The sequence below is a fragment of the Serinus canaria genome, chromosome 12, assembly GCF_022539315.1.
Source record: "Serinus canaria isolate serCan28SL12 chromosome 12, serCan2020, whole genome shotgun sequence".
In the NCBI taxonomy this organism is placed as follows: domain Eukaryota; kingdom Metazoa; phylum Chordata; class Aves; order Passeriformes; family Fringillidae; genus Serinus; species Serinus canaria.
In genome coordinates this window covers 16,996,926-17,015,209 of record NC_066326.1, presented here as the reverse complement: position 1 = coordinate 17,015,209, position 18,284 = coordinate 16,996,926, and the positions used below count along the sequence as shown (strand labels likewise).

The following is an 18,284-nucleotide window of genomic DNA, read 5'->3' as shown; positions in this document are numbered from 1 at the left end:
CAAATATATTTTAGATAATAAACTAACAACAGTGATTTTATGTTGAGCTGTCCTTGCATATTTTTATCATACTGGTGGCCAAAGATTTCAAACTTGTTCCCATATTTTCTTGACCAAGAATTCTCAGGTCACTGTGTGCTAGAGTCACAAGCTGTGAAATGGTAACAATTCCATTTACTTGGTTTATAAAATTCTTTCACACTCATCACTGTTTAGAAGTGATGAGTTTGATATTAAAGGCCATTCCACTTCCAATATAATTGGTAATTTTGAAGATTGGATTTGAGCAGCTTCCATCTGACACAGGGATATGTTGTGCAAGTTTAATTGCTGTGTGTTTCTGAAGTGAGCACCCACCCCTTTGTTGTGCCCTTCATCCCTTGGCTTCTTGCTCCTGCTTGGTCTCCTGCCTCTGCTACTGTTGTGCTCCATTTTGAGAACACTTTTCCTTCATTCTCTGTCTCACTCCTGGGGCTTTACTGGGGTGGTGTAACTTCACTTTAGGTCACATTCCACTGCTGAGGGCTTCTCATAGGAACAACTTCCACAGAGTGATGTCAGGCAAGCTTGATACTCATTGTACTAAACCCCCACAGGAATCATCTTAGTCACTTCACTTGCATAAAATTCACTTTTATGGTATCTTAATAGTGAAAAAGCACACCTTGGAGATAAAAATATGTTAATGGTCACAATAAATCGTGATTAATCTGTATTTTAGTGGTGTTATCCCATGCAAATCCAGTGGAGAATTTATTTTGGATCTTAGGAGTCTGAATGTTTGATAAGAGAAGAACTCTACTTGAATGAAAATACTTGCAGCAATATGTGGTGTTTTGCTTAAATTTATTATAAGACTACATATTCTGTAAAGTATAAAAATCTAATAAACTAACTATGGTACAAATGAATGGAACCTATTACTGTGACTTTCAAAATAATTTTAAAAAATTAAAATATGCTTTGTTTAATTAAAAAAAGCATCCAGATAGAAATGAATTGCTCATTCCTTTAGGTCATCAGAATCTGTGTTTGAATACGGGAAGTTTTTAGGGTCATCTAAAACAAATAATTTAACTTTTTTTCTTAAAATTTCACTTGGAAGAGAGCATAACACTGCAAAATGTTTGGTAGAAAATCCAGTCCTGTGTGTGTTTTAAGAAATTTGATTCCTGCATTGCTAGAATGTTCATAGCTCAAGGATTTTTATCTTGTATGTACAATTTTTACAGTTGATGCTGCCACTTAAAATGTTTTAAATGCAGTTAATCAAATAAGATAGGACCAAGCTGAGGGTTTAGTTATATTCTTAAATCTTAAAATCTGATCTTATAGAGGGTGTGCCTGGGGGCACAGTTAGATCTGTTGTGTTTAAGCAGAATAGTGTTACTAGAAATAAAAATAGATGTCATAATCTTAGGCTTCAATTTTTACATTTGATGGTTTTATAATGAAACAATATGAAGAAACACACTGGTACCTTATTTCAGTAGATAATATGCAGCATCATATTTATGGTAGGAAGGGTTTAAATCAGAAATAAACAGACCAGTGAGTAGAGAGAATAAATAAAACTGCATTTCAGAGATGGGGGTTGCAATGCAGAGTTGGGGGGTTTATTTGGTCTTCTGTGGTTTAAGAACAACACTGCAGTAGGATCTTATGCATGAAAATGAATGTGGGGAGAGCTGCCTTGTATTGATGTAGTTGTTTTCAAGGTGAACGTGTTCCAGGTGGGAATCTTCGTGCTCCTCCTCACTGTGGTCATGCTCGTCCTCGTGGTGGCTCTGAGTCCTGCAGATGCGTTCTGGGGGCACCGTCCTGTGACACAGGGGAGGAATCATGTTCTGTTCATGTTCTAATCACTGAAGGCAACTCTTAACTTCATTTATTTTAGAGTTGCTGTCTATTTAGTGATTTGAAAATGTTAACTTCATCAGTACATTGAATTTTCTCAATTACTTATTTACTGAGGACTTTCAAAAGCCACTCTTTTGAACATTCTCTCTGCATTGTTCTCTCATTTATATCATATACTGAGTTTTCCTGAGGAAAGTATTGCCATGTGTTGCTGAATGAAAACTTTGTCTGACACATGGGAATTCTCTCTTTGTCATTCCTTTGCTTTACAGAACAGCACAGAGAGCCTGGATTGAACATGTGGCTCCACAGCTGGGGCTGGTGGAACCTGCTCACCAGGTGACTCCAGCTGCTGACTGCTCCCATTATTTTGTTATCACTTTGAGCTCTGCTCCAGGAGCAGAAAATCGGGTGATTGCTGGTGATCAGCATTTTCAGTAACTGTGAGGAAGGGGGAAATCTCACTTCTATCATATTAAGAAATATTACAGAAGAAAACTCAGCATTCAGCTCCTCCTTCAGATTTTTTAACAAATATTTACTTAAAAATAACAAATTCCTAAAGCAAAACATTTCTTATTTATTTTAATGTCATTAATGTAAAAAAGAGCTTGGAAATTACCTTATTTTATTATTGTTCAGTCTTAGAAAACGTAGTTTTCTCATTTCATCAATCCCAAAGGGTACAGCCTTCAATTCATTGTGATCCAAAAAGAGCTCCCTCAGGGAGTGGTAAGCTCCAAAAAATGACACTGGGTCAATGCCATCATCAGTGAGTTTGTTAAAGGACAGGTAGAGATACTCCAGCCCAGGCCTCATGTGGCCAAACACATAGCCTGGAATTCTTTCAATCTGGTTTCCTATAAGTACCAGATGGAGTAAAGATTTTGGCAGGTAGGAGGGAACATGATACAACTTGTTATAGGAGAGATCGATTGACTCCAAGTTCCTGCATTAAAGGAGAAAATAAAAAAGGCTGAAACCCCTCTGAGCTCCTGGCCTGGCAGTGCTGGGCTCTGTGCAAGATTCTGCATTGTGGCATTACCAGGGAATGAAATTTCCAAGGGAAATTCCTGATAATGGAGCAGAATGTGTTTTATGAAACATGGTCATGCATAATTACTCTGGGAATAGAAATAATTAAGTCAAGAATTACCAATCAAGCACAAGGATTTTGTTGATGGGAAGAGATCTCCAGTAATGAGGATGGGAGACCTGGGTGGGGGGGTGGGGGTGGGGAAACAGGGGAATCCCAAGGGACTAATCTGGGATTGCTGCAGTAATGAGTTACACAGAAGAACTGGAATAACCTTGGGATTTCAGTCATCCCATTAACAGGGAGTTTTAAGCTTTGTTCTGAAGCCCATTTGAAATGGAATTGTGGGAATTAATCAGTCCCCTGGCCTTCACTTCCAGGCATGAGAGATGCTGTCAGTAGTAACAGCGTGGTTGTTTTCAGCTTAAGGAATTCACAAGTTCAGGAATCAGGGGATAGGGCTGCAGCTGCCAGTGATGGCCAGGTACCCTGCTCAGCTTGGCAAATTATTTAGCAGGAAAATCAAAAGCACTGTCATCTTCTACTACTTACATTCTCATTGCTCACTCTGCCTATATTCTGCTCTTAGACAATGCAGCTGCACAATCTTCCCTTCATCTTTTATAATTTTTAATCCAATGGGAAATAAGGCTAGGATAGTATTAAATTATTTAAAAATTACCTGTGAGATGATTATGTATCAATACTAAATTACCGTATAATTGTATACAGTATTATTTATAATTAGTGTTCATCTTTGAATGGGTGGTCAGAAAAAATATTGACTTTTATATTAATATGGTACAGATTTGAGGTAGAAGATCTTTTTATTTGACAGCTGACTGAGCATCTTCAAGATTATACAATTATGCAAAGGAAATTTAGAAAAATTAGCAAAGGAAAACAAATCAAAGCATAATTACAACTCTAAGTTAAAAGCAATGAAATGCAGATATTTATTTGATTATTTGACTCACTAAAACAAAGAAAAATGAAATAAACGTATTTTAAATGTCTGGTACTTACTCTTGGTTTATCCAAGCCAAAGGTGCTATCCTGTGCTCTTCTAATTTGTTATGCTTTAGCCCAATGATGTTGATGTTTCTGGTATGGTTAAAGCAAATTTCTGACACTTCTTCAATTTGATTATGTTCAAGATATAACTCCTGTAAGTGCATTTGGGAAGAAAATTTGTGAGATCAGAATAGGCTGAGTTTTCCCATTGCAAATTCCAAGTGTAGCCATTACCTGTCCCCTGCATTCCCTGGTCTATGTTAATTCTGCATCTGAACCAGAGTCAGTTTGTAGCTGGACTGGGACCTTCAGAAACACAATTTTTCACAGCAATTGTTTTGTTTTCTCATTTGTGAGAATACATACTGCTTTGAAAGGACAAACAGAAGGAATTGCATCTCTCTGGGTGTTTATTGGGGGGGTGCTGTTGTTAGTATTTATTTTTGTTGTTTTGGGGTTTTTTTTACCTCAAGAGTGGCAGGAAGACCTTGTGGTATAATTCTAAATTTATTTCTTCCCAGTCGCAAATAAGAGAGACTTTTCAAAGGATAAAAGGCCAAAGGACTGACATTTGCTTCACTAAGTTTATTTCCTTCTAATTCCAGAGTGACCAAATTCTTTAAATCTAAGGAGAAAAAATTTCATTTCAGTTAATTAATGCCATCTTATATCTTGTTAAAATACACATTCATAACTTAACAGTCTTAAACGTTACCCAGAGCAGTTCACAGCAATGAAAAATAAAAATTAACTGATTTTATTATCTCATAATCGTGGACTTGTTCAGAGGTTTGTAGAGCTTTAGAGATTGACCACAGCTTTATTTACATTTTCCTCTCCCAGTCCAAATGGAAAGGGCAGCAACTGATCCAGTTTAGATGGGACCCTTTTGGCAGGAGAGGAAAGGAAGCAAAAAAGTCCATCAAATTCTGACATGGATGGTACCCTTTCCTTTTTCTTTCTCTTTTTTCTATCAGCCTGTGTTTAAACTGGCTTCAAATGACCATGGTTGACTCCAATTATATTCTCCTTTATTTTTCATGGACATCAAATTCTGTTCACTTCCATGCAATTGAAAAATAACTAAAATGGTTCCACCACACATAAGGCCATCAGGTTAAAGGTGGGGATAGTTGGTGTCTTCAATATGCTTCAAATTCACCTCCACTCAGTGACCTTAAATATAAACTGCTTAGGGAGAGGAGCAGTTGCATAAGGGAAAATGTAATTTTAAAATACTCTGTCATTCAAGTCTTTCAGCTTCTGCTGCCTTTTAAAGACATGGCACTTTAAAGCTAGCAATTATTTTTCTATGTCAAACCAGGTTCAACATTCAGCTTTTGAAATTTATTTTTGACTTTTCATAGGATTGATATTCATTTCTTAAAATACCTTTTAAGCCGTCTTCATCAATGGCATGAAGTTGGTTGTCATTTATTTTTATTTCTTCCAAAGTTGATGGCAATTCAGAGGGAATGAGTACCAGCATATTTCCATCCAAATACAAACGTTTCAGCTTTTTCAGGATCTTATCACAGGGAGGAAGAGCATTTCTATTATCAAGGTGCAATATATGCAGATAAATATTGACTTAAGATTTTCTTAAACACACGCTCTGTAAGGTTTTTCAGCAGCAGTGCAGTAGTATCCAGTGTTTTGAATTAAAAAATACTTTTTTTTTCTGTCAGTCTAATTAATAGGTTACTTTCTGCTAAATATTAACAAAAGTGCCAGTCAATGTCATGTGTGACCAAAAGAACTTCCCCACAGCCCTGCTGCTGTTCCCCAGGATCACTGTTTGCATTCCTGCTGCTCTCTGTGAATTGTGGAAGAATTGCCTCACTACACAGGGCAGTATTTAGGACTTCAAAGTACATGCATTTAGAAATAACATGCTTATCCTCTTGATCTATGAGCAAACTGATCATTTTCTGTAGGTCAGCAAATTTCCTCAGGCAGAAGGACAGCAGCTTTCAGTGACTGAGGGTTATTATGCTTAAGCCAGCCTAAAAGATTGGGATGAAAAATTATCATCTCTTTATTCTTGATTATGGTGAGAGATTTCTCAAAGTAGCTATTGAATTATACAATGCTTACTTATACAAGGTACAAAGTGGTTTAGATCCATAAACTGAAAAGCAAAAAAACATTATTTTAAGCAGCAATTACTGAGAGGGTAGCAGAGGAGTTAGGCTTTCTTACTTTGAATGCTTTGGGACCTATGCCAGGAGAGGTAATGTTATTTTTACTCAAATCAATCCATTCCAAATTAGGCATCCCATTGAATGCTTCATCTGAGATAGTAGTGATGCTATTTCCTGGGACAGAAGGCAAGAAAAAAGTTTCAGTAATGAAATACAGTCTGCACCTGAGATGCAATCTTACACATCTAGAAAATATATCACAAAAATAGCATTATGGACAGTAATTTTGTGTAGATGTATTCATCTTAGTATTTAAACTCTAGCATGCCAATCTGTTTTTCATTTCTTGTTTTAAAGGCATAGCTGTAAAATTAGTTCTAAAACTTTTCTATATTAAGGAATGACAAAGCATTAACAGTGCTGCTGACTGCATTTGAGGGTGGATGACGTTAGAAAAGTCATGCAAATTAGATCCATTAATTACCTGTAAGGTCTAAACTCGTTAGGTCTGGATCTGAGATGGGAGGTATTTGTGTAAGTTTGGCATTAATGCAGCTTACTGTGGTGTCCGAGGTGGAACATCCAGATGGCAAAGGAGGAGCTTCTCTGGGTGGAACAGGAATTGGGAAATGAGATGGAATTGTGAAGTCACCATCATCTTCATCACTGTCGTAGTGCCCATCTCCTGCAGCTCCCGTTCTGGGGACAGGCAGCTTCCCTCTGTGCCGCCCTTTGTGCCTCCGGCGATTCTTTCTGCCTTTCCTTTTTCTTTTCTTCTCCCCTTTCTTGTGACCCTCCTTGTCTCTGACCTCTATCACTTCTGTTGGAAGGAGCTCATCCTTCTCCATGTGAGTTTGTGCTGATGGCAGAACACTGGTGGTGTCAAGGTCCTTGGGCTCTGGGGAGTCACCAGAAAACTCACTGATGTCATCCAGTGAAATTATACTGGAGTCCAGTGAGGAGGCTGATGAGGGAAAAACAACAAAACAACACAAAAGTCTGATGAAACTAAAATATTAGTGAGCACTGTTTCCCACATACTGTAGAAAATTATGAATATAGATCATTCCTCTTAGAATACAATTCAAAGAGTAAAAATGTGGTCTTAAATTGCTGCTTGAGAAAAGAGACACTTGACTGAGAAATTATGGAGGCAGCCATACAGAAGAGTTTGTACACAGCTACAGTTCTGGAGAATGCCAGACAAAAAGGTGGAAAAATTAATATAGCTTTCATTATCTTCTTTTTGACTTACTAATAATTATGGGGTCTGTGTTGATGGAGGTGTCTAAAGAGGAAAAATAATGTGTCTGGAAGTGGGAGCTAATTTGGAAAAATTTAACAAAGGTCAGGACTTGTTCTCCTCCAAAAGGGATTGTCAGGGGAGGAGTTGGCTGCAGGTGGGGATCTCACCAGGGAAATGCATTAACTCCATTACCAAAATGCAGTTTTTACTTCCATAATAGGACAATTCTAATAAAAGGAGTTCAAAAATCTCAGTCAACATGACTTTTACAGTTCTACAATGAATTCCTATGATGTCTCATCTCAGGGTGTCAAATGCATATACACATGAGGATAAATATTTCTTACAGTAGGAGAAGATTGAGTTCATTACTTGCAGATAGAAAAATAATGGGAGTGTGGGAAGGAAAGGAAGGAGATCACATCTCATGTTTATCTCCCCCATTCCTTTTCTTTTTAAAGGTATCAGTTTTATTTAAATTATTGTGGAATACCAAGACTATATTGGTATTCCAATTCTCTTGTGAATTGCCTGTCTTCTCTTGATTTACATCAAATTGCTGCATGGTTTTGCACTCCTAACAAAGATTTACCACTCTGTATGTCTAATAATGACCAGTAGTTATTGATTGATCCTTTGTAAATGGAAGTGAAATAGAAAATATAAATAGATGTTATTTCTTCATAGACTTACAAAGTTCTGTAAAGGTAGGGGGGAAGTAAAAAAAGAAATACAATTATCTTTACTACTGCATACTTAGCATCATCTTTTCTTTAAATGCTGCATCAAAATCATCCAACAGAGTATCAGAGAAACTGAGGTCAGCTTGGGTAGAAGCTCTGAAGATCTGCTTTTACCGTGGAATTCAGGATAATGTGTGTCTTCTAACTCTCGGGATCATTAAATGCTGTGTTTGTATAAGGTTTTAAAAATCTGTGGTGTCCCATACCAGTCTCAGAACACACTGGGCAGCACTCTCCTGCGGGAATGACGGTCTGGGAACATGTCAGAGGGTGGCACATGGCTGTGTCACAGATCACCTGTCCTTGGGAGCACAGGCAGGTGACGCAGGGCTGGGGAGACCAGACGGCTTTGTCGAACATGATCATCCCGTTAGCTGTGCACTGCCCCTTCTTCCCTGGGAACACAAAATGGGACATGGGAGTCAAACAGCTTCAAGTCAACCAACAGTGCTCATTTACAACTTTGGAAGGAAGCACTACTATTTTGTTCTCATTCTGAAAATATGTAAAATACACCCTATTCAAAGGATCTAATTATTATTCCTTACTTTTCATAGCTATATTTTCTTCAGTTTTTAGTAATCTCCAGTTATGGAAAGCTTGAATATTTTTTCCAGACCTTCTTCTGTTCCTCTCTTGTGCACTACAGATCTTTTCTAATATCTTGCACATTGAATGAGAAAATTTTATTAAGGCCCTGCAGAAGTGGGAGGGTAACAATATTCAGTATATAGTGACAGTTCATAGGCTTGGTGGAAGTAAAGCCCATTCTGGGATGACTGATGAGATGGCAGAAATCTCCACTTCCCTGTAACTTGCTTTATCTGGAAAACAAAAAATAAACCCTCTTTGCTAGAAAAGCAGTAATCTAGAACAATTTGTGCTATGAAATACTCTGTCTCCCAAATTCTGGACATGTATCTACAAAAGATTGAGATCTCCCCAGGGGTATCAGTTGAAATTTTCAAAAAGAAATGTAATTTTGTAAGCTCTAGTCAGATATTCAGTAGGCAAGTGATCTGGAGAGCACAGAGACTTGGGAAGAAAACTAATCCCAGTCTTCCTTTCCTTCCAGTGGTGGAGTTCACCTCAGCAGAATCTTCCCTGGGCAGTTCTCACCCAGCCCCCAGGATAAACATTGCACTTTAGGACGTTGCTTTTTTATTTTTGATCTTTTGAGAGAAGGAAAACCAAGGCTGAGATTCTTCATGATTCTTCATCCCATGCAAATATTCCTGGTTTGGTGTGTACCTCTAAATCTTGTTGAGAAGCTGAACTCCCTCACACTTTCCTTTTCCTCTTTCTAACCAACCTAAGAATGCATTGCTGAAGTGCTGTTTTGAGATGAAAACCCATTTCCAAGTTAACTTTGTACTTCCCTGCATATAAAGAAGAAGAAATTTTCTCTTTTCCTATTCAGTTTGACTTCCTCCTTCGGATGAAAATTAATACAGTGGAAAAATCTACTCTCACCTGAATCTGCATGCCAAGAGATTTTCACTTGTGGTGCACAAATTGTCTTTGGAAGGGTTCTTTGCAGGGTTTGTTTTCCCACACTCTGCCCTGCTCTGTGTCTGGGTTTTTAGTTTTAATAAGGGTATTCAGGATTGCCTCTAAATAACCTTGTAAGACTATTGTAAATATTTGGTTTGAAATGTCTCTGGGATTAATATTTGTCTCAAAATGTGGCATTTTGCTAAGTTTTTCAAGGTAGTCCTACTTCATAACAGAGGTTCTTCCTTTTTCCTTCTACTCAAAGACCAGTGGATATCAATCTGTTTTCTACGATAAAAATTAATTATCAGAATCTTCCAGTTTGGTTATCCTTTATGTTCCATATATTTTTAAAAATGCTTTGATTTAAATTTCTCTTACTATGCAAAAAGCAAGAAATTAACGTTTTGAGTAGCTGCATCTTGTTTTTTCAAAGGTCTGGGACATTTCTGCCTCATTTCAGCTGCATAAAGTTGTGCTCTAAGCAACTCCAGCCATGTCAACTGGAGGAGGAGAGGAATTAGCCCAGGCCAAGTGTTAGTTGGCTTTAAGTCCCTTGTCATTCCAACCAGGTATCTGCGATCCAGCTGTTTGCTGGATCCTGACTTTGGGGTTTATGTGCTTGCCAGTACACCACAATACTTCTTTTAAATAACCTCCAAAAGAAACACAAAAAGAATCCTGCACTTTCTCATGTTAAACAATAAAACAATAACTGTTCCAAAAGAGCATAATCTGGCCTGAGAAGGAAATTCTTCCGTGCTTCCTAAAATTCTTTCTTTTGTTTTAGCTACCAGAGTGTATCAGAAGTCAGAGCAAATCTTGTCTGAATAAGCATAAAAATCTGAGTTATCAGGCTTGGCCTCTGAAGGCTTCTTTAACAAATGATCCTCTTTTTTCCTGTGTGCATTAGAGTTGTATAAAAGGCAGGAGCAGGGGGTGCTCAGACGAAGGTTTTACCCTTTAGGTTCATTGCAGAGCTGCTGTCTGTCACTCTTGGGATTGCCAGAGCCCCTGTGAGACACAGAAAGGCTGTGCTGAGATGCTCCTCACATTTCCTGACCACTGAGCCACTTCAGCTTGGTGGTGTGAGCAGGGAGAAGTGGGGGGTGAGAGGGATCAGAGATGGTGCAGCAGTGAACATCCTACTCTGCTCTCCCTAATGGACAACTTCAAATTACCTCCTGTTGTGGCCAACTGCTTGATTTAATTTAAATGTTCACATGGCTCTGATCTGGGGGAATTAGATATGTCTGGTTACTGTTAAACCTCCATTTAGCTGCTAATTTTCATCCTGCATATATCTGTAAATTTGGGTGTTTTTTTTTTAGTCTACTAAGAGCAAAACAAGTAGCTAAGAGAATGGAAATTAATGTTTGGATTGTATTTTCTTCTATTCTGAAGCATGATTAATAATAGTGTTCTATTATTTAATAGGCTCTGTTTTTTCCAAATCTGACATTAACTTGAAAAAATTTTGAACTTTAAAAGCTAGACTAAAAAATACCTTGTGGTTCCAGTCTTTGGCAGATGAGCATAGGACTTTTAACCTTTGGAAATATGGTGTAAATTCAGCATGGAGTTCCAAATAAAATGAGTTCAGTGGTTTTAGCTCAGCTTTTGGATGGAAGTCCAGATAGAAAGAAACAAGCGGGGCGGGGAGGGGGAAGAGCTGTGCATTATTTCAGCATGACTGATGGTCCTGACAGAAACCCTGGAATATCTTACATGAAGTGGATGCTACTTACATGGTATTTTCCTCTGTTTAATTTAAAAAATATTTTTAAATTAGATGTTTGACTTTAGTAATATGTATAATGTTGTAATACACACTGAAAATGCCAAAGTCCAGAGTTTTGCTCGTTTTCCTATTCAAACCCCTTACTTTCAAATACTTGATTTAAATGGTTCAGCCTTTCTGAAGTAAGGATTCACAACAAACAGTAATTGTGGAGAAAATGTGGCTGATTTATTTGGCCATTTGAGACCTCTTAACCCAGTGGTCATGTTGTTGTGTGACTCACTGAAAGGCTTAAATTCTTGCTTATAAAAATAGATTATTATTATTATATATAGAATATGTGAATCAGGACATTCTGTTTTGATTTTTTTTCCCCCATAAAATTCATTAAACTGCATATGAAGATTTTACTTAGTGTGCAATCTCTTGATGGAGGAATGGAAATATCTGTATCCATAAAATACATATTACTACAGGGGTGAAAACTTCTGGATCACCAAAAAGGCAAGTTTTATATAAATCATACTACTGAACTTCTGTTAAATAAATCTGGGTTGTCAACAGAGATGGAGCATAAGAGTGGTCTTGTTTGGAATGAGTAGGATTTTTTTCTCTTTTAACTCACTTTTCCATCATAAGGGTCTCGTTTATAGTGTAACTTCCATATTGCAGCCACTACCAAGTGTTAAGTTATTTACAAAATCAAGAAGTATTCCTGAAGGTTTGCATGGGCAATTTGCTTTTCAAAAATGCAACCCATAAAGTAAAAATAAAAACTTGAATCTATTTTAATTAACACTATTATTACTGCTGTTGAGGCCTCAGTGAAATGCTAATTGACTTAGGTGATATATTGAGCAATAAATTCTTCAAAATGGCCTTCAAACTTGGAACACAAGTTTGAAACACATTGGAAGTTATGAAAATACCCCAACAAATTTCTTGTTCATTAAGATCAAAAAATAATGCAGGAAACTTGCAGGAAATATTGCTGTTACCTGGCAAAGCAGGGTTTGATAAAAAGCCTCATAAACGCCAACCACAAAATCACTGCAGAAGGCAGCAGGAATGTGTAGAAGTAGAGCTAAAATAAAGCTTTAATGAGTTGATCTGTCTGAAATGGGAAGTCAGTCCCCAAGGAGCAGAGGGGCTGTGCTCTCACCTGGTAGGACGCTGTAGGTGCTCTCGTGTTGCCCCAGCCCCACCAGGGAGTCAAAGACGCCCATGACGCTGTCATCGATGGTGATCAGCGGGATCCTGGGCCCTGGGGGCTCCAGCCTGGCTGCCCTGGGGCTCCTGTGCCCTGCCCAAGGGGGAATCCTCCTCCTCTGCCTCCTGCCAGTGCTGCCTTCAGCTGGGCACAGATCCCTGCACAGCCAGAGGAGCAGGAAATAACAGAGCAGGGATGGTGCCTGCATCGTCTATGGGTCCCACAGAGTGCCCTGGAATGGGAAAAAAGAGGAAAATCAGGGACCTGCAGAGCTTTTAGGACCATGTCAGTCACACACAGCACTTTTCAAGGCAGGTGAACTAAGAAATGGCAGGTCAGTATAACCAAGGTTCCCCTGGGAAAGAAATTGCCCTCTGAGAGCTCCAGTGACCAGGTTGATTGTAGTGATTCTCAGCAGTCACCATCAAACAGGTGCTGGTTTGTGTTTGGGGTCACACTTGAGGAGGTGGTTCAGATTTGCAGTGCCAGAGCATTGGCTCAGTTCAGTAATTGTTGCTGCTCCCAGCAAGGGACTTCTTGAGAGTTCTGTTGAGTGTGTCTTCCTTTTTATTATTTCTACCAGAGTGTTGTAATTTCTGAGTGTGGGAATGGAAAAGTAACAGAAAAATGCCCAATTCATTTGCGATGTGCTGCCCCAAATGCTTTTGGGCTGGCATTTCTGTGCAAGGGGTTTTTTTTACTGGAAATGAAGAGATGTCGCTTTTCCATCCATCTCTGGCCATCCTCTTCTCTAACAGGATCTGCTTGGTTCTGCAGAGGACACCTTCAGGAAGTTTGTGCTATTTGTGACATCCCACAACTGCTTTTCCAGTGGAAGTTTTTATGAAGTGTAGGCTCTAGAATGGTCGACCTGCATTTACTTATTAAAAAATTCAAAATCCTTGAGCCTTCTTATGCTCGTGACAGAAAAATTACATTTACTGTCACCAATAGGTGGCATTCCAAAACAGAGCAGTCAGGATTCAGGAGCACACACAAGGAAGGAAATCCAGCAGTGGATTGCTGTACCAGTGTGGAAATAAGAGCCTGTACATCCAGGGTCATTAATGATCTGTCAGAGCTGTGTTGCATAATTCCTTCAAAAAGGAAATGCTGCTGTCCTGTGGCCTGTTTTAACTGAGGCAGCAGAGACAGAAGACATTTGTGTTCTTGGGAGAGTGAGAATTAGTGAAGGACTTGGAGCTCTTGGGCTTTGTGACCAAGACAAGGCTTAGAGCATGGCCATGGTTTTTCTCTGAGGAGGTTCTGAGGGGATTAAAAAATGCTTTTTCATGATGTTCATCAGTCTGTCTTTGCATCTCATCTTTCACTTTGGAGTTAATCTTATTATAATTATATTGTATAAATATTGGACAGTATTATTTCAGGAACTTGAACTGTGGTTTTGCCTGAATTAGATTTTGTTTAAAAGCTTGTTCATCTTGGTATTTTCTGATTTATAGAACAAGTCACATTTTTGGTACAAGTTGTCTAACTGTTCTTTAATATAAGGCATGTGATTGATTGCATGTTTTCCATGCTTTCCACATCATAATTCTCATCTATTTTTTTATTCTCATGTTTTAAAATGGAAATTTGCCTGTAAATCAGCTTAAGAGTATGCATTTTACTTCTTTTTAATGTTGTCGTTTCCATGCTCAACTATTTTAAACTTAAATGTTATTGCAAATTTAGATATTAATTTACAGGACTTGAAGTTATTATTTTTATTTCTATATGAAGGGAATTTGAGATTTAAGTGTCTCACACAAATCCTCACAGCGTCTCCTGGAATGGCAGGTTTTGAAATTAATCCAAACTTTAGTTTGTTGCTTTCTACCCCTCAGAAATCACTTATTCCAAAATGCTGTATGAACTCTATGGCTTTTTATTTACAGCAATTACTGTTAGTTAACATCTCAGATAGATGCAGAAGCTTGCCCTCTGCACTGAAAATGCCTGATCTTGTTGAGAAAGTGCTCATTTCTGAATGCCTCAGGAGGAATGAGCCAAAGCCTTTGGTGTCTGCCTTGTGTGGTAATGAGTAACTGTAAAATTACCCAGGAAACTTCTGTTCCACAGGCTGGGCTGAAACACACTGAGAGCCCTCAGGGAAAACTGGATGTACAAAGGAAAGGCTTGGCCATGTGTGTTCATTCTGTCAAGTTTCTGACATCTTAATTATGGTTCCATTTTTCTGGGATACTCTATAATAACACCAGAGCTGTGCAGTTACAATGCTGCTACATTGCACTTGGGCTTTTTTAGCATTTAACCATTTCTTCCTGTGACCAGAGGCACACAATGGCATGACTGAAATACTTCTCCATTCTTCATTTCCTTTTAAAAGTCAGGAACAATATAGAGTGAATTATATTACATTAACTGTACAGATATTAATGTACATTAAAAGATGCTTTGCTAGGAACTTAGAGTAAAATTCTATAGTAAAGCAAATTATTATAAAGTGAAACTTGGTTTCATAAAGTAAATACAATTTTTTTAAAATCAGAAACAACAGAAAACAAATCACACCCCCCCCAAAAAAAAAGTCTTTCTAAACTAATCCTGTTCATATATGTGAGTTTATTTGCTAATTTTGTACACCAATTTAACTCTTCAGCACTGAAAGCTTAATATTGCTATTTTCAACCAAATTATGTTCTTTGCATGCAAAACACTGGGCTACTGAGTTCCTTTCCTTGGCTTAGTTAATAAGTGCTGCCTCACATTTTAAGGCCCAAATTGTGAAAGGTCTTGGGTGCTTTGGGCCTTTCCTGCCCGTGTCTGGGATCCTCAGATTATCTCTGTATTTTGCATAGGGCCAGCCAGCTATTAATTTGGGGAAAATTCAGCCTATTCAATTGATGAATTTTATTATAAATCATTGCATAGTAAAATAAAATTATAGCTAGCCAGTGTAATGAAATTATTAACTGTTTGTGTTGCCAGATAGTCAACATGGCTGCATTGCTGTACCTTTTTTCATTTCACCCATAAATATTTAGATCAGAAACAGTAGGTGAAAGCATTTACTTTTACTTTGTAATGTGTTCAATAATTTGTACCTTTATCTTCAGTACCTTTCAGTTTCCTATTATGTTAACAGAAATGGTTAATTTTTAAAGGAGAGACCCCTTAGAAATGCCAGAGTATCAGAATTTATTCAGTAATCTATCTTCATCCGTTCCGTCAAAATTCAAACACATTTCTAAGATGTCAGTGTGTTTCTCCTGACACACAGGGGTTAAAGTGCTTTACCAAGATTTTTCACTCACTCTTTTTTAAATGCATTGCACAGAAATGAGTTACATTTATCCACAGCAGCCAGACCAGTTGCACTTTCTGTTAGTTTCAGTTGGATGTGCATGGCAAACATTCAGACAGAACAAAAAGCAGCTCAACGGGTATTGCACACTTTATCTAGAAAGGCATTTCTGTTCAGTATTGCTAAATACAGCCCACATTATTTCATTTCAAATATTACATATTTGCAAAGTTAACATGAAGTTTAAGCCATTCAACACCATGCTTTAAGCAGTAATTTAAAATGTAAAACATTTTACCTTGTAATCTAACCTAACAGCAGATTCTGCTTGCTGTCATTTAGTCTCCCGCTGCAAATGAAACAAAATCTCAGTGATATCTTTAAAACAAACAGAGACACTGTAGGGATTGTTGAAACATGTGAGCTGATTCCTTAGTTAAGTCTTGAATAGCTTCTTCCCCTGGGGAGCCAGGGCTGAGTTCTGTGTGCAGAGCCTCAGCTTGTGCTGGTGCTGGGAGCGCTGGAACCTCGCTCGGGCAAATGAGGAGCAGCACAATGCCTCTGGTCCCGAGGCTGACAAGGCACAGCTGGAAATCCTTTCCCAGTGCTTACAGTCACATAAGGAACAAGGAAATGGAGTGTTTGCAAAAGAAACAAAAAATGTGTGTTTTATTCCATGCTGGTTTATGTATTTAGAAGTTTAGTTTCCAGGTGGCATGACTTTAATGTAGATTTATATAAAATAATAAGATCTAATCCACTTTGGCAGATGTAGCCTTAACATAAAAGCGTTTTTTCTAAATTAGAACTTTTTTTTTCAATTCATGTTTTCCTAATCCCCTTCTGCACTTAAAGCCTGTCATCTATAAGCAGCAAGCTTTTTGTGGAAGTTTTAGCATGGAAAGTTTTTCTTTTGTCCATTTACAGCAATGATTTCACTGCAAGTTGTAGCTTATGCATGGAAAATAAAACGACTGAAGCACTTTCCCTTCATTTTTTCTCTTTGTACGGCTAATTACATCCTGAAACACGATCCTGAGGCTCAGTTCTGCAGAAGCTGCAGGGAAGCTGGTGATCCAGAGAGGAGAAGGGAGTTAAGGGTACATTACCACAAGTCCTGTGTGTGCCAGCAGAGCCTTTTCCTGCATCCCCAGGTCGCTCCGAGTGTCCAGGGGGTGTGGGATGGGTCTGCTGAGTTTCAAAATGACAAATTCACCTGGCACACCGAGTTCTCTGAGTTCTGCTGACATTAAAAATCTGTAGTTTCCTTGAACTCACAGTCTGAGGAATATTTAGACAGATAGTCATGGAATGGTGTGACCATTGAGTTAACCATAATTGTTAACTGGTGTGTGGTGGAAAGATACTGGGAGAACACATTGTCTCTTAAAATAGGCATCCAGTTCCTACTGTGCTCTGCTTTGCAAAGGCAAAAGAAGAAATATTAAACTTTGGTAATTTATTTTCAAACAGCTCCAACTGTTTGAAAGGAAAGAAGACAGCCACATAAAAAATGGAGTGAAAATCTGGATGGAAGGAACCTTAAAGTTTATCCCATGGGCAGGGACACCTTCCACTGTCCCAGGCTGCTCCAAGCCCCAATGTCCAGCTGGCCTTGGACACCTCAGGGGTCCAGGGGCAGCCACAGCTGCTCTGGGAACCTGTGCCAGGGCCTGCCCAAGTCCCTCACATGGAAGAATTCCTTCCCAATCTCATCTAACCCTGCCCTCCTTCAGCTTAAGGCCTTTCCCCCATGTCCTGTCACTCCAGGTCCTTGTCCCAATCCCCTCTCCAGCTCTCTGGGAGACCCTTTAGGCTCTGGAGAGGGCTCTGAGGTGTCCCCAAAGCCTTCTCTTCTCCAGGCTAAATGGCCCCAAGTCTTCCTTAGTGAGTTGTAGACACACCCTGAGAGATCCTTCAGTCAGCTATAAAAATTTCCACACGAACTTACCTATCATAATAACTAAATAAAAATGCTGTGTATTCTGCTAAAATTTCTGACTAGGATGGTAAATTTTTTCAGACATGCACAGTTCAGATAGTTTCTGTGTGGGTGCAAACACTGCTGTGTCCTCAGGGATCTGATATTGACTGGTTTTATGGGAATGGTTCATCCAAAAGTGCAGAGCAAGCTGCCAATCTCTGCTTCATCAGCAATTTGTGTTATGCCTGTCCATCCCATGGCCAGTTGTTGGAATGAGCTGTGCCATGGGAATGCTTTGGTCTGTTAAGATGCCTCAATGTGGAATTGTGTCCTTTGAGGAGAGAAGAGGCAGACTAAACAGCAGTGAAAAAGAATTAGAATAACTTTTTATAATTTTATATCTTAGGGCAAACTGCCACTGTTGGTTTGTGTCTTGAGCAAGAGCCATAGGATGTGAGAAATGGCTGTGCAAGGCTGGAGCCTCTGGCATGGATTCTTCTCTTTTCCTCTCACTATTAGTCAGTGTACAATAATACTGCTGTTGTTTTCCTTTTTTTATCAATTTTGTTTCTTTCTGTTGGAGGCAATGGAGGGAGGAAAAACA

At 38.6% G+C, this 18,284-nt stretch overlaps 2 protein-coding genes across 4 annotated transcripts in view; one reads left to right on the top strand and one right to left on the bottom strand.

Annotated features, from left to right (window-relative positions):
* Positions 1–18,284, top strand: part of CENPP (centromere protein P) — a 112,732-nt gene that overhangs the window by 79,266 nt on the left and 15,182 nt on the right. The window lies entirely within an intron of this gene.
* ECM2 (extracellular matrix protein 2) lies at positions 830–17,026 on the bottom strand. 2 transcript variants are annotated; one of them, XM_050979329.1, is made up of 10 exons: positions 16,866–17,026; positions 12,441–12,720; positions 8,250–8,438; positions 6,539–7,018; positions 6,113–6,228; positions 5,303–5,438; positions 4,378–4,535; positions 3,923–4,062; positions 2,483–2,809; positions 830–1,821 (listed from the first exon to the last, which is right to left on the bottom strand). In XM_050979329.1, exons 2-10 carry the CDS (start codon positions 12,694–12,696, stop codon positions 1,617–1,619), a joined length of 2,007 nt encoding a protein of 668 aa, XP_050835286.1. In that variant the 5' UTR covers positions 12,697–12,720; positions 16,866–17,026; the 3' UTR covers positions 830–1,616. The 2 variants fall into 2 exon arrangements, with proteins under 2 accessions (XP_050835286.1, XP_018770495.1); XM_018914950.3 differs by lacking the exon at positions 16,866–17,026 and adding an exon at positions 16,055–16,668.